Raw genomic sequence first — 17379 nt, forward strand, 5'->3', positions numbered from 1 at the left:
CAGCTCTCCTATGGACACAACGACCACGTCCACCCCTGCCACCCCCATCCCTGTTGGGCAAAGGTCGAAATGATCACTTGTTTGTGCTTCGTGAACACTCTCGCCTTGCACGGCGGCACCATTGCGCTGCAAAGATGTACCGGGAGAAGCGCGATTATTAGACGACCGATCGTCATTTCCAAAAGGCAAATATTCCCCTTCAGAGTCAGAATCGGCGAATAACATTTGCAACACATCCTCACGGTACAACTTTTTATTAGCCATTTGGCGATTTTCTCTCACAAATCTCACAATTTACTCGCACGTTATGAACTGAACTGCTTCCGCATCAATGACACGATAGCTCACTTGCTCTGCTATTTCCTCGAACACTTTGAATAGGAACGTGACGTAATTTTGGTCTAGAATCGAAGTACTACATGTCTGCCCTGTAGTGGTAGGGAATACAAATGAGATATTACACCATATTAGGAACTACAGTCTATTTGATTAAGTATGATGTCTTGTCGCAATTTTGCGACTTTGGTGCTTAGAGGGTTAAAATTAATCTTACGAAGAATATGTCACCAAAATTTCACCAAAAAAAAAAAAACTGAAGAAGAGAAAAAAATTGAAGAAAAACAATAGTTTAATTCTCAATACTGTAATGGAGTAATCAAATTTATCCTGTCTGGACGAGGTACATTTCGTAAAAAAAAATGCATAAATTTAATGCGACAATAAAATCTTATATAACAAATACTACAATTATGAATACTAATTGCAGCTAACAACTAAAAAAAAAAAAGAAAAGAAAATCGGCATTATTTAAAAATTTTCAGCAAGTTAAAGTTTAACTATAAAGTCTAACTTTAATGAAAATTAGGGGGGGAAAGATTGAGAAATGGGTGTAAAAAATATCGTAACAGTTCTAAAATAGGCTTAATTGTCTTGCAAAATAAAACCTATTTGTTTTTAAATGTAAAAAAAAGGATCAATCATGCTAAATTGTCATAAAATATCACAAATATAAAAATGAATAAATAATGGTCCTAAAATAGGCCTTATATTCTTGCTAAATATAACTGATTAGTTTTTAAATGCAAAAAAGTGGATAAAATGTATTAAATTGTCAAAAATATCACAAATGCTATATATATGAAAAAATGAAAAGGTCCTAAAATAGGCTTAATTTTCTTGCAAAATATATTTTATTTTTAAATAAATAAATAAATAGATATTCTCAATACTGCAATAGAGTGATGAAATTCATACTTTCTGAATAGGATACATTTTTGTAATTAATGTTAGCAGAAATTTAAAGAAAAGTATATCAAATACTACTATGATGTATACTAACTGTAGCTGACAAGAAAAAAAATCTGCATCGGTTGAAAAATTCTGCATTATTTTTATGTTTTTATTTTAAGTTTATACTAAAGGTTTATCTAAGCTTTACCCATAGTATAACCTTATAGTAGAATAACCATAGTATAACCTTATAGCAATGAAAATTTAGAATGAATATGATAAATTGGGAGAAAAATGTGCTACATTTACATAAAAAAAAAATGTCAAAGCAAAGAAAAAAAATCGTAATGTTACTAAAATAAGCCTGATTTATTGCTAAATATGATATATTATTTGTATTAGTTTATTAGTATTGAAATATGAGACCGACCGACAGTTTTCACAAAATGTATGCATAAAATGAAGCAACAGCTTTAAAATACATGCTGAGGTTCTGCCTCTCACAATGCAATGAGTCTATTTCCAAACATCTCCTTTAGTTTACATAAGCTATTACAGAGAATGGTCTGTTAGTTTGTGCAAAACTCTGACAGACTGAAATGCTGTCAAGTCATCCTTTAGTAGAATCACTGAAATATCATTCGAAATAATAAACCATAAACCAAGCACCATTCCCAACCAAAGATACAGAAAACACATTAAAACTGCTAAAAGATGCACTCAAGCATTAGCTCGGGAACATCCTAATTTTCTGCATCATGCAAACGTGTCGTCAGCAGGAGCAATGGAACCAACGGCTAGCTTTTGGCAGGCAGAAAATGCTTTTAGCCTAAACACAGGAAAAAACACAGTCTAGGTCTAAAAAAGCAGAAGGATTCATCCGTCAGGAGGCCGAGTTGCTACAAACAAGACATGAATTCTGTCCAAAACACGTTGCTTTTTGAGCAAAAACATTTATGGTGAAACAACGAACGCACCAAATATCGATAGCTGTGGGGTAACTATGCTCTCTCTGAAAGGCTTCTGCCCCCATTAACGCTGACGAGATGCTAGAACACATTTCCTCGTGCTTTTAAAAGCAGCGCCGAGGCCCGCGGGTCATCGGGGACGCGGCATCCGCAGCAGAGGTACACTCCTCATATAGCACGCCGCTCCAAAACCAGATGGGATCTGGCATCCTGACTATTTGGCTATTTCTTTCAAATACACAGCCTAGCCAGAGCAGGCAGCCACGTTTCTAACACGCCTGGAAGAGCAATGCTTTCGCTAATAACCACCAACAAGGACTCACAGTTCATTAGCGAGGTCTAGACTGGGATTTTTTTAACTTCTCTGAGAAAATTTGACAGTTGGGCCAGAAATTTTATACACAAAATTCAAATTCAAACACTGTGTGTAAGAATCTGAAACAAACGTGTTACATTATGAATTGTGCTCTGACGCATTTCAGAACGTCAAACTGCGTGAAATCAATCTCAAAACATACATATTTGAGTATTTTTACATTACATGCTGCCGACGTGCTAAACTCACTCCTAAAAGTTTTCGCCTCCAGCTATAAATTTCATGAAAATAACAGTCAGACTCTAAAGATTTAGACCGATCTGTAAAGTTAAGATGGTGTAGTTTAAAAAAAAAAGGAATTGTTTAGGTAACATATGGCCTTATGATTGAAGCGATGCAGAAAATCTGAATGCAATCACAAAATCCATTCATAAAAATGGAATTTACTGTAGAACACGAAATGTTACAGAATTTGACTGTACACTCACCACTGTATAATATATTTGTATTAAAACAAATCCAGAACAAATAAAGCAGATAATATTAGCAATAATAATAATAAAAATAACAACAATAGTAATACTAAATATAATAGTAAAAAAATAATAAGAAATCAAATTTCAAGTTGTATTCAATTGTTTAGATATTGTTGATTATTAAAACATAATTATACCATTAAATAGAAACCCCGAATTTTAGAATTTTATTTAGAAATAAATTAAACTTGGGACTCCCAAGTTAGGGGGAAAAATTTTGGTAAACTTTTAATAAATAATTGTTAAATTGTGTAAGTTTCATGGTTTTTATTAATAAGACATGCTTTTTGATTACTAACATTTAATTTAACCATTAAAATAAAATACAGAAAAATTAAAAGACAAACCAGAATTTCTTAAGTTTTTTTTTTTTTTTTTTAAGAAAAGTATTGTACAAATTAATAAATTATTAAACTATTCAAAGTTCAATTAATTTCACTGATTAGACATTCTTTCTGGTTATAAATATTTAACTATACCATTTAATTACACCAACCCAGAATTTGGGAAAAACTAAATAGAAACTGAGAAATAATAATAATAAAACTGATTTCATAGGGCACTAAAAATGTCATTTTTGTTCAACTTTTAATAAATGGTTGTTAAATCATAAAGGGTCCTAGTGGTTTCAATTACTCAGACATGCTTTTTGATTACTAAAATGTTATTTAACCATTAAAACGGGATCCAGAAAAATGTAAAAAGAAAAAAAAATTGAATTCGGTAAATAATAAACACATTTTATAGAGCCCTGGTAACTGCATAACATCATAAAATATGTCTGGGGAATTAGTTGTTGTTAGCACGCTAAACATTGCGTCTCTTAATTCAAATCTTTGGTAGCAAATCCATCGCTTTCAACAAATTTTCAAGGCAATTACTGTCAGACTTTAGAAATATTTCAACGGTTCATCAGGAATAATGACTTTGCTCATTGCATCACATCAAACCATGCGTATTGTATTGATTAAACATGTTATGCTGTGTTTGAACACACAAACGTGCTTTGCATCGACGCCTCATAAGAAACACAAGCTGCTGCACATTTTACAATGTTGCATATTAACCTCTTACGAGGACAAATGCAACTCATGCTATACGGTGTAGTGTGTGTAGTGGGGCAAGAGAGTATAAAGGATTATTACAATGTTTTACTTCGTCAAGCGCTAAGCTCCTCACCGCCACCCTGTGCGAAACGTGCAATCCTATCAGCATTTGCAGCAAATGTGGTCGCAACACAGCTTCTTAAAAGCAGCTGCGAAGAGACAAAAGCCGATATTGATGAGTTCCTCATTGAGAGCGCTGACGGGCGCAGTGTGTTTGGGTGAGAGCATGCGAGATGAATATGGCCATTGCAGTGCTGCCCCTCCCCTGCAGCCACCGCTGGAATCAGTCCACGCAGTCACTGCAGGGAGAGGAGCGGCCCGGCGGCTGCAGGGAAACACAGGTCACTTTAATGGGCTGTTTGTCTGTTCTGGAGACCACCGGCTCAGACTGACTGCTGCTGGGTAAGACCACGTCTACCCATAAACCCACACGCTCTGTCAGACTCTATGGCTCATCACGAAGCAGCTTCGGAAGGCGTGTGTTTATCAGGGGTGAGCGAGGACTCTAGTGAACCCTGAGTCGAGCAAAACTGACTTCAATGTTTAAAGAGAAAAGAATTCAATAAAACCAATCTGGACAGAATAGAAAAGTACAGCAGAGCCAAACTGAACAGAAAAGAATCAAACTAAAAAAGTAGAACTAAACCCAAGAGAATCAAAGTACATTATGAGACATAAACCAAAAGGAATCAAACAGATTAAAAATGAAGGAAACGAAAAAACAGAGGAGAACCAAAAAGAACAGAATCAAACAGACAAACAGAACTGGAATTAACCAAATAGAAATCAAATCAAAAACACGTAAATAAATAAATAGAACCCAACTGAATAGAATCAGGCAGAACCAAATAGTATCTGGATTATTAAAAAAAAACAGTTCTAGAACCGAACTAGTGTTGTCACGGTACCAAAATTTCAGTATTCGGTACCAATACCAGTGAAAATCCACGGTTCTCGGTACCAATTTCGGTACCAAAGCAAAACACAAAAACATGCTAATTAAAAAATTTGGCTACTTTCATTTAATCCAAACTGTGTACATATTTAATTTTAAAGGGCTGTTGAAAACCTAGAGCTATTCAGCCAAGAATAACAACTAAGTTAGCTAAAAAAAATAAAAAATAAAAAAAAAGCCCAGAACTTCTGACTGATATGACACAAACAATGTTAACCATTTGTACATTCTCTAACACGCATATTTTAGATTCACAATTCATTTAAAAGCCTCTGGTGTGTAAAAATAGTAAATATCATCATGTCCTCCTGTTTTTTACCCTAATAAAAGTTATAGGAGCACTAAATAGTTAATAAAGAAACTTCATTCTAATGCTCATTATATTAGCGTTAGCGCACTTATGCTAACGATTAACTACTCTAATAACAGCATTCATTTCAATCTGACATTCAAATTAAAATGAATAATATGCAGTGTTTCCCCCAGAACGTGCACTCTATTTGTGGCGGCATATATATGCAAATTCATTTTCTGCCAGCAGGACGCTCTACAAGATATCAGGTTTCCCCGGTAACGCTGTACACAAAGCAGCGCTCAGCTCACCCGACTTGGTACCGAAGTACCGGGTCTTTTGACAACACTAAACCGAACTGAAGAGAATCCAAAAGAAACTGAATCAAATAGAAACAACCAGACAGAATCAAATAGAAACAAACAGACTAAAAGAAAAAGGAACATAACAGAACCAAAAATAAATAGAATCCAACAGGCACAAACAGAACTGGAAAGAACCCAATAGAAATCAAATCCAAAATACATAGAACTAAATTAATAGAATAAGGAAGAATCGAATAGAACCGTAAAGAACCAAATTATTTTATAAAGAAACTAACAGAACTGACTAGAGCAAACCAAAAAAAGAACCAAATGGATAAAAAAAAGAACAGAAAAGAAAAAACCCCCGAAAAGAACAGAACAGAATCTAAGGAATAAGAATGAACCAAATAGAAACAAACAGAACAGACCAAACTCAAAACGAATTGGCTAGCACCACAGAAAATAAATTAATACAAATAAACAGATCCGAACAGAACCCAATTGAATAGAATCAGGTAGAACCAAACAGAACTGGAAAGGAACTGGAAATTGGATTATTGTAAAAAAAAAAATAAAATTTAGAACTGAACAGAACAGAATACAAAAAAAATCAGATAGAAACAAACAGAAAGAACCAAAAATAACTAAATAGATCAAAATAAAAAAAGAAATGAAAGAACAGAATCCAACAGACACAAACAGAACTGGAATTACCCAAATAGAACTAAACCAAACAGAACAAAACTCAACAAACACCAAAAGAACTGCCTCGCACCAAATGGAAATCAAATAAAAAAAACAAAGAGAACCAAATGAAACCCAAATGAATAGAATCAGGAAGAACCAAATAGAACTGGAAAGTATTTGGAATTATTTTCAAGGAAACTAACAGAACTGAACAGAACAGAATCCAAAAGAAACTGAATCAATTAGAAACAAACAGAATTAAATTGAATGGAATCAAACAGAAGGAACCAAATAGAATGAACAGAACAGAATGAAACTGAAACTTATAGAGCCAACCAAAAAAAAAAAGAAACAATAAAAATGAAACAATAAAAAAAATATATTATAAAATAAATTAACTAAAAATTACCTTAAAAATAAATATAGCAAAACAGAAGCTCATCTTCAAGTGTAAATTTCAAATGTTATTTATTTTGCGGCACAATCCTTAAGCACAAACCTCTCCACTGCAGACTATTTCATAGCATAAAGGAGCCCCTTCATAAACAACATTCAATATTCATGCATTTGTGAATATTTGAGCATGTACCTGCAGCATTACACAGCAATGAAATATCAATTCATTACACTGCGTCTAGCAGCTCAAATAATATTTACACTATTTGTTTTTCCGTTAGACTGCCCTGGACACTAAACAGTTTTCGAACACACGAGAGCATCTTGGTTTTTCCATTCTGGATATCCTTAACCCAAGCAAGGTGGGACACGTACAGAACCTACAAACCCACAAATCGCTCACTGTCACCTCAATGGACCTAACAGATCCAAAACCCAAGTCTGGATGGACCAAATGGTGCATATTTGGATTTATTTACCAACAAGGTAGTATTTGCTACACAATAAAGGCCCAATTTGTAGAACATCTCTGCAATACAATGTCAAAAAATGGCAGTTTCGTATGTGACGCCACCTTCTAAGCATCCCGCCGTCTACACAGTCTCTCATGGGCAGTTGGGCACTTGACGGACAGCTCAAAGTTTGCTGCTTTTAAACGTGTAACATGGCAAACGAAAAGGGAGAAAGGGACTAAGCAAAGCAAATAAATAAAACTGGGCCGAGTGTGCTTTACTTTATTAACAATAGATACTCTGTTTCCTTCGCCACTGTAGTAAACCACGGTTAATTTCTCGCCCTGGTTGGCTGCCAAGTGCAGTATGAGCCGTCGCCTCGGCGCTTGGCTCGCTGTAGTGTTTGGACACATTTCTGAAGTTTTCCTCTCACGTTGAAGCATCTGACACAATGAAAGACTAAAACATTGGGAGAAAGATTGCGTCACGAAACGATTCTGTCTAAAATGATGCATTATGGCGGCGAACAGGTGATGAAAGGCTGAATGTAAAGATATAAACCTTACAAAAATTAACTATGGTTTTACTACAAATAAAACAAACAAACAAAAAAAACTGTTAAACTACAGTTAAACCATGGTTTTGCTACACTAACCGTAGTTTAACCATGGTATTTGTAGTAAAAGTGTGCATATGCAGATGGTAATGACTTCGTCAAAAATCTAGTTACTACACCTTTACTACAATAAAACTGTGATCAATTTTCATAAGGGACAAGGCTCCAAAAATATCATGTTCATCGCATCTGCCTGGATAAACACATTTAGTTGTATTTTAGATGTCTTCGTTTCAAAAGAATACAATTTTTAATGAGCTCATATTTCTGTCCAAACCTGCGCACACTGTAAAAAAATACTTTTTCGAAGTTGTGAATAAAACGATTATTAGAATACGATTTCAGTTTTTCTACGGCAAAATTTCAAGTTTCATTTAAAGTACTTGCTGTTTCTTTGTAATAATTTGTGAATTTTACTAGCAATTGTAAGTTTAATTGCAGCAATCATTTTTTTATCTATCAATTTAAAGCAAAGTTTGAAAAAGTGTATATTCTTTTTTATTTGCTAAAGATGACATTTAATTTAATTAATTAATAAATTACTAGTGCTTGTTAAGATTACTTTTAAGCAAGAATTTGATGACGGCAAAGGTAATCTAAACATTTAAAAAAAAGAGAAAACTGTGATGCACAATTAATAATAATAATAAAATACTGGTCAAAAACCAAATATTGATAAATTTAATGTGTCTTTGATGACTAGAGGTATTACTAAGCGGAGTGCCTAAAACCCCCTTAGCTGTTATAAATTCACTGTAAACCACAGCTTCAAGGGGCTTATAGCTTTTATAAAACGGTTATTCCATATACGTAGTAAGGTTTCACAGAATAAAACAGAGCAAATAAAGTGTAATGATATAAACGAAAACTGTATTCTTCCACCAAACAATGTAGTTCCTCAGGGGCCGGTTGCACCAGCTGTACGTATGTTGCAACTTAGCGTAGTTTTGACGTAAATGGGCACTAAGTTACAACTTACGCACTACTAAATATTTTTTTATTTAGTTTTTATTTAGTAGTAATTTTATTTTCACCATTACACTTATGGCGCTTTTCCACTGCGTGGTACGACTCGGCTCGGCACGGCACGGTTCGGCTCGGCGCAGTTCATCAAGCTCTCGACTAATGTTATTAATGTATCGTTTTTAATGGAAATTTGTTTTTACCATTAGTATACGTGAGGCAAAAGAAGTTAGAATGAAGGATAAATTAAAATTCATAGCATTTAAACAAGTTCTGCTCGCGTATTTGAAGGTTTCTATTGGATGATTTAGGGTAAACGTCATATTATGCGACTACGCATTACTTTACGGAGAGCTAACGAACTACTAATTACGTCCTGCCTTACGAACAACTGGTGCAACCAAATAATGTATAGATTTAGTTACAAACTAGCTAGTGGTTACTAAGCCTCTAGTGTGGACTTAACGTTCTAATTTAAGTAAGAACTTACGAATGGCTGGAGCAACCCTACCCTGAAACAGTTGTGGTTCCAACAAAGTGGTTGCCGAGCAACACACAGACGTAAACAAAGTTGTATGTTTGTAATGTAATTTACAACAGCTTTGAATGTGGCTCAACCAATCAGAATCAAGGACCGGAACAATCCGTTTTATAATACATTTTAAAATACATTCAAATAGGAAACAGTTATTTTAAATTGTAGCTAATCATATTTCACAATATTACTGTTTTACTGTATTTTTGATCAAATAAATGCAGCCTTGGTGAGCATGAGACGTCTTTCAAAAACTTTTGTTTTCAAACTTTTGACTGTTGGTTTATCATTTTATGTTGACTTTGAAACTGTAGTCTCAATATAATCAAAAAGCTACATGAAGAAAAAAACTGAGCTTGCTAAACCAAGTTTACCGACCAAACATTATTTATGCATAACTGGCCTGGTGGAAAACAAGCAGGCGTTGTAGGTGAATGAGTTTGTATTCACACTTACAAACCGTCCAGGGCCGGATTATTGTAGCCGCTCATTGTTTGTCCGTGTTATCCAGGCAGGACGGCTGCAAATACGCGTTGTATGAGGGGGAAAACAAAACGGTGAATGACAGTGAACTCTCTCACCTCCCTTTAAATGAGAAAAACTCCGTGACGACGTGCTGCCTGACAGCAGCGCTCGTGCACCAGGCCATAAACTCACAAAGACGGCCTCGGGTGGGGAACGCGGCCCAGTGACGGGAATGTTCACTTTTGTAATGTGGTCTATGGAATTAAGAGGCAGAACAGAACCAAAAATAAAGCAAATAACCTCCGATTTCTCATTTCACACCTCTACGAGGAGAGTAAAACAGGTGGAGCGATCCAGTATAAAGACTCTAAACTCAATCCAGTTAGAGAGTAAAGACCTACGCTTCCACACGAGATTACGAGAGCAACAAAAACCTGGACGGTGTCCTGCTAGAGCGTGATCTAATTCTTCATCTGCAGCGACGTCTCCTAATGCGGTCAGGCTCAAGGCAATGAGATTTCAAGCTGAGAACAGAGCAGAGCGTAATACGACAGTTCATTTCATGTAAAATGACTTGACAGGATTGGAGGTTGACCCTTCTGAAGCCTTTAAACGTTCAAAGTCTAGATCAAACAAAAACAAATCAAACCAAACACTCTCAATTCTCACTCTTAAACTACTTGCTAAATGCCTCCAAAACCAAAGATGTTATTGAAGGCCAAATTAAACAGATGCAACCTCTTCCATCACACAGAGATACGAGGAAAAACTCTAACGAAGACAAAAATGTGCAAAGTCAAAAACATTAATAAAGTAAACGCAGTAAATTCTGAATTCATGTAGACTTAAATGCAATTATGCCTATAAATTCATAAAGCCTGCATTTATCAAACACAAACTTCTTAAGGAAACTATAGTACTTACTCCTAATGACTGCTAACTTTTGTTTTGCTGCACATATTGTGCAATTAAGTTATAATTTTAACAAAAGTGCTTATAAATCTAAATTTCAGAATTTAGACCTTTTTTGCTCACACTTTTAAAAATAACATAAAATGGAGGGTTTTCTCATGACTGATCAGATCAAAGAGAAAACAAAAGCTTCATGTTTGTAATAAACCGCTGCTTCTGGCTAAAATATGAGTCCATAATCCATAATAACACTTACTCCAGTGAAAAAGTTGTCCTGTCTCTGTTGTCCTTTCACATCAAAATCTACCAACATATTTGATTTAACAGTTTTGGAGCATTTTGTAAACAGTGTTTAATCTGTGCATATTTCTCTCCTGATTCAGACAAGAGAACTTTAAAAAGATTAAAAATTAAGGTCAAAAGAACCCGGTTTCAGCCATATGACAGCTCTCAAAATACATGTAAGCCATCAGGTAGCGTAACAGAGCTGCCAAAATTCTCTAAAGCCCACAAATGCTGGAGATAAGCTGTCTTTCCACCCTCTCGTATGTGCTGAAAGGGCCCCGACTCAACGCTTGCTGATCCCCGCATTACTATGGTTTGACAGAGACATTATGGCATGAGATCATTGACAGATAAAGCCGGACGGATACAAACAGCAACCGGCTCATCAGATCAGATTTTTCAGGCATGTTGTAAGAGGTATTGACCTCATTTGTGGCCCACAACCCAACATGGATAACGGTGTCAATAAAAGAAACAAGCCGCCATGAATCTCTAGTCAATGAATATTGAGCAGAGGTGGGACTATTGGTGCGTTCAAGTCATGCCGGATAGATCGTATTTACGAGTTGAATGCACATGAACGCCACCATAAAGTCGTTATTACGAGTGGGAAACTCGAAATTTTCTTTAAGCCCCGAGTTTCCGAGTTGGGGGCGTGTCAATGAGAAGTCAACTCGTAAGTACGAACGTCCCAGGAGGACTTGAACGCAGCATATGTTAAGACCGAACGAGTCAGTCGAATACATCGATGTGGAAATGACGGCCCCTGAGAGGTGGAATAAGGGAGGTTGCTCGGCCCACGCCCTGGAACATCTTGACACGGTAAAGCGAGGATGTAGAGTTAAAACTGATATGTTCGTAATAAGAGTGGTTAAAATGGTCTAATCTGCATCATATAACCTTCATTTTCCTTGATTTCCCATCCAAATTAAAACTCAATATGAAGTTATATAATCAGTATCAAATAGATTGCTGCTTGTTGTCCATTAAAAAAAAGTGTTAGCTTATCTTTTTATAAAAAGATATAGTTTTGTCGCGAAATGTGTATGAAAAAGTGATTAAACAATAGAAACCATGATTAAAGACACGTTCACACCAAAAAACGATAACTATATAGGCTTCCACACCAATGCAAAATAACGTTCTGTTTATTATAATCATGCACTGCAGTTTTGTCATCTGTCACTTTAAATTCTCAAGCTCTTTAAAGCAGGATGGATTCTGATTGGCTGTCAGTGGTTTCATTGTTCATCAGTTAGAAAACGTTGTTCTGAAAGCGATTCCAATTATATTGTTTTTCTGTCATTATTGTTACAGTTTTGATGTGGACTCTGCTGTTCTTTTAATTTTAGAACAATTTTTTAAAACCATATCTTTATCGATATAGTTATTGTCCTTCTCGTGCTGCTTTTTGCAGCAAGGAAACGGAGATAGGGGGTTTTTATCCCCAAAAATAAACAGCAACCTCTAAAACGTACAAAGTTTACAAAAGAACCAACGATTGTTACATTGTACTGACTTTTTTTCTCACAAAAAGTTTTGCAAGTTAATTAAAGTAAGTTTTTAATCATTCCTCAGCTGGACAAAAACGGTGTGAAAGTGATTCCAAGGACGTCATCCATCTGTGCCATTATAGTTATAGTTGTGATGTGGACAATGCTATTCTTTTTTTTTAATTCAGAGAACGATTTTTAAAACTACATCGTTCGAGTTATCATCCTTAGTGTAAACTGGCCTTAGGTGTTATTTTTCGCATTTGTTTTTTTTGTTTTTGCAATTAAGAGTTTTTGTGTTTAAGTAAAATAAACAGCAATTGTGCTTTCCAAAACATTCAAAAAATTTTACGAAAGAAATAGCGATTGTTACTTTGCACGGTTTCTTTCGCAAAAATGTTTTGCAAAGCAATGCAATTGCTGTTTATCTTTCATTAAACAACTGGGTTAAGCACTACTTTTTTAAATGAAAAAAGCAACACCTGTGTATTATTTTTATATTAAATGATTCATGAAATTTCCATTATACATTTAAAATACTTTTGAAGTATTTTAATACATTCAAGCATTTTAATAATTAATATCAAATAAAAATAATGCATCCATTTTATGCATGTATTTAAAGTTTCAAAGTTCTTATATGTGAACAAACATATGAAAAATACGTTTTGTAGTAAGAACTTCTTTAGTTTCTTAAACATCTCTGGTCTTACTGTGCATAAATCATCACTTTATATTATATTAAACAATGTTTATTTTCATATTCGGTCATCAAAACATAACTTTCTGCATCTGAATTTACATTTCCACTGGCAACAAATGAAAAAATAGCTCAAAGTCTAAATTCTGATTGGATGAGTCACATTCGAAGTCACATTTTTAATAAATACACACATTTTCTAAACTAATTTTAAAAAATGGACACTTTTTTTTGCATGTATTTAAAGATTTTTTTCTTGTATGTGAATGTATGACAAATCATTTTTGAAATAGGAACCTCCGAGAAAATGGCCACACACCAATGAACAGAAGCCTGTGAAAATGCTCCGGTTTCCTGGGAAAAGTCCACCCTGGAGATTCGGAGAGCTGAACATAGAGCTCACATGCTACATGGCAAATGTTCAGATACATGACCTGGAAGACAAGAGGTCAGCAGGCAGCAGACGCCGAAATGAGTCACGAAACCCTCAACGGCAAGAGCACCTACAGGGTGGGCCACTTCAAAGACATTCCACACGCTTGGAATTCTGGGAGACATACCAAGGCAAACTACAGAGTGTCAGAAGATCCCAAACAGGTCCATGGAGTCAGGAAGGCCAACGGTAATGTTAAAACTATTCCAGCGTATTTTGACATCCTAATATTTGAGAGTACAACCGTAGATGTTTTCCAAAAGAGCAACAGCGAAAAAAGATGAACTCATATTTGGAACCAATCTTGGGAAAACGGTTTCATATAGAGCAAAAAAATTAAAAAATTGCTCATTTTGCCAAGTTTCTTTACATGAAAACAAACAGATTGCATGAACATTTATCAAGTTTCTGATAGAGAAATCACACCACCTGCAAACACCTCATGTTTTCCCAATCTACATTTCAAATGGCTCGCTGGGATGCAACGGTTACCTATAATAAGGAAGATCTAATTATCTCCAGACCATTATTTATAACACCGTGTTACTATTGCGGGCATCAGTCCAGCACTATCTTGAGACAGCAGCTCTAAAAAACATTAACAGCACCACTATTCTAAGTGTGCCCATAAAAGTGCCTATCCTAAATTTAAAATGATGTTCAGAAATGGAAAAGCTGAAGGGGTTTAGATACAGTAGATATGCATTTCACAGTAATAAAGGATCTAAACATGTAATGAATTAATTTAATGAATGAATAAAACTTTGTTTAATAAAAATGCAATTTTGCACAAACCTGGAAACACTTAATTATATATATTGGTTGAATTTGTAGTAAAAAACCATGGTAAATTTTCGTAAGGGATAATTATACTTTATTACAAAATGTTCCACAAACACCGAGCTTCAAATATCTAATTGCACACGCAACATTTTTTTCCTTCTCATTTGGGAATTCCATAATTGATATCACACCGAAGTCGACCTGGATATAGAAAGAGACCCAACGTAGGCTAATCCCACACTTATGGGATCCGATCTGGGAATCTTCTTAGGGCTTGTTTACACGTTTCCAGATCGAACGTGAAGAACGTGCGTGAGCGCCTCCGCGACTGGAATCCAGGCGTGCGTGCGCGCGCGCTCGCGAATCCCGCGTCCAGTCACGAGCGCTGATCTGGCCTAGAACGCCAGGCCTGAGGAACGGCCCATTTTGAGAGGAAGCGGGGGGGGGACGACATATAAAAACATACGTTTAACTACAAAACAATAAGCTTTCATTCCACAAATGACCTAAATGGCACCTTTATGACGTATTTCACACATAAAAATGTTTCCGAATGATCAAATTTCAACACACAAGCCATTTTAAAACAATCCACTAAGTGCGACATCCCTCGCCAACACATGTCGGAGCGGCCCGAAGTCTACAAGGAGTGAATTCCACAAGTCCCTTCAGTTGTAACTATAATAGTACGCACACATAGCACAACAACACGTCAATATTTTGTGAATTAAAACGTTAGCGAGTGTGTCACGACTTACTTTCTCCATGTAGCGATCCGCAGAGGCACACGATGTAGGCGAAAGTGACCAAAACAACCACAGATGTGTCCAGCCGCATTATGCTTCGCGACACGTTTTTAGTTTTCTTGGAAAATTAAATCCACCTCTGGTGTGTCCAAAAAACTGGTGTGGAGCAATAGAAGAAAAATAAAACCTTAATTAGCTTATATCCAGGCCAAAAAAAGTCAGGGACAACTTAAATGAGACCTCCCCATGAAGGGGACCCAGGGGTCCAGCGTGCTTCAGTTGAAGATAATGTTCAATTTAAGTAGTTGCTGCCTACACAGCGTGAGCATTAAATAACATGATCTTGCACCCTAGTGAAAAATAGATGGATGAAAATCATTTTGAGCGATTTCTCGGATTCATCTTTGCTTTCAGTAGATCAAGCATGAAAAACGTCCATGCATTTCTTCCATGGAATCAATCCCACACTTCTAGGAACGAGGTACCCTTAAGGGTACAGTGCATAGCAACTTTTTCATACCCGTTTTAGCTTGAAATTTTATGTAATATTAATAATAATGATAACAGCAATAATAAGGTACCTTTAAATGCAGTTTAAAAACAAAGATTGCTTTCAAAATAAAAAAATATTCCAAATGTTCACAGAAAAGCTTCCCAATTGTCAAAAAATCCTGAATTTTAACGTCTCTGAGGAAAGAAGCAAAAAATAGGCGTTATTCCACAGGTCGTTTCATGCACTTCCAAATGTTTCTATCAAAAAAAAATGGGTATCTCCTCATCTCCAATACACATACACATGCATACACACAACACGCACAAAAAAATGATTTTTTTCTCCTCTACTGACAAAAGAAGCCACCGTCCCCTGATATTAAACATCCACACACGTCTGTGTAAATTCAAAGCGTTCAGAGCCCAATACAAATCTGGATATTCCCCTAAAGCCTTTGCTTCCAGCACAATGCTCCAGAAGTGTCGCGTTGCGTTTTAATCTTCCACGTTAATCAAAAGAGCAGCGTCCAACGTGTGTCCGGCCTGCCCATAAAACCACTCAGTTCCGTCCACAAGACCCCGGTGTGCGGTTTCGATGAACTCATTGGCGTGGGAATGGGCTGAAAGTGGGAAAAACTTCTCTGGTGTTGTCGGCGGTATGGTTTTCCCCCTCTCGTCTCTCCCCGTGTACCTCCACCAGTAAACAAGCACCGCCAGTCAGCTGGGGCAGAGCGGCGGCGCAGCGCAAAACGCGGAGCGGAGCGCGGCTGCTGGAGCGGAGTCCGGCCTGGAGACTGTGACGCCCACATAAAGAGAACGCAGGAGTCAGGACTGAGGATTTTGGTGGTTGGAATCCGAATCCATGCAATAATTTACATGTACAATTTTCAACTGTATTTAATTGTGAATATTTAGCGATTTTTATTATGTGAATTTAATTATTAAAAATTGTAATTAAAAAAATATTTTTGATTGTTTCTATTGTCCTAATTTGTAAGCCGCTTTGGATAAAAGCGTCTGCTAAATGACTAAATGTAAATATGTATTTATTGCTAGTTAATCAAAAGTATGGACAACATTTTAAAGATTTTTTTTTGTTTAAACATATAGTACACTATATTATATTATATTATATTATATTGCATTATTTCATTATATTAATTTAATTATGAATTAAAATATATGCTATTTAATATTAGTTGACAAATGACATGGACAACTTTTTAATGATATTTTGGTTTAAAAAGTATATTTACTATATTACCGTCATTCCATTGCATTTAAGACTTTACATTAAGACTATTAATTTTGATGCTTAGAATCTGAATCCATGCAATATTTTACATGTAAAAACTATAAATGAGTAATTTAGTATTTGTAATTACATGCATTTAATTTACATTATGTATTTAATATTAGTCGACAAATAATATGGAAAACTTTTTAAAGATGTTTGGGTTTAAAAATTATTATTATATTATATTATATTATATTATATTATATTATATTATATTATATTATATTATATTATATTATATTATATTATATTATATTATATTATATTATATTATATTATATTATATTATATTATATTATATTATATTATATTAAATAACAATATAGTAATAAAATATAGAGACAAATAAAAAGTCAATAGAAATCAATATTATATTACATTACATTATATTATATTATATTATATTATATTATATT

At 35.2% G+C, this 17379-nt stretch overlaps 1 protein-coding gene across 1 annotated transcript in view; it reads right to left on the reverse strand.

The window, feature by feature from the left end:
• Window positions 1-15753, reverse strand: part of LOC107695633 (insulin receptor-like) — an 82623-nt gene extending 66870 nt beyond the window's left edge. The window contains exon 1 of the mRNA XM_016495648.1: window positions 15187-15753. Within this exon, the coding sequence (XP_016351134.1) occupies window positions 15187-15265 (79 nt within the window). The 5' untranslated portion in view covers window positions 15266-15753. The remainder of the gene's footprint in view (window positions 1-15186) is intronic.
• Window positions 15754-17379: the final 1626 nt, after the last annotated feature.

Source organism: Sinocyclocheilus anshuiensis, unplaced genomic scaffold (genome assembly GCF_001515605.1).
Source record: "Sinocyclocheilus anshuiensis isolate Anshui unplaced genomic scaffold, SAMN03320099.WGS_v1.1 scaffold706, whole genome shotgun sequence".
NCBI classification, from domain to species: domain Eukaryota; kingdom Metazoa; phylum Chordata; class Actinopteri; order Cypriniformes; family Cyprinidae; genus Sinocyclocheilus; species Sinocyclocheilus anshuiensis.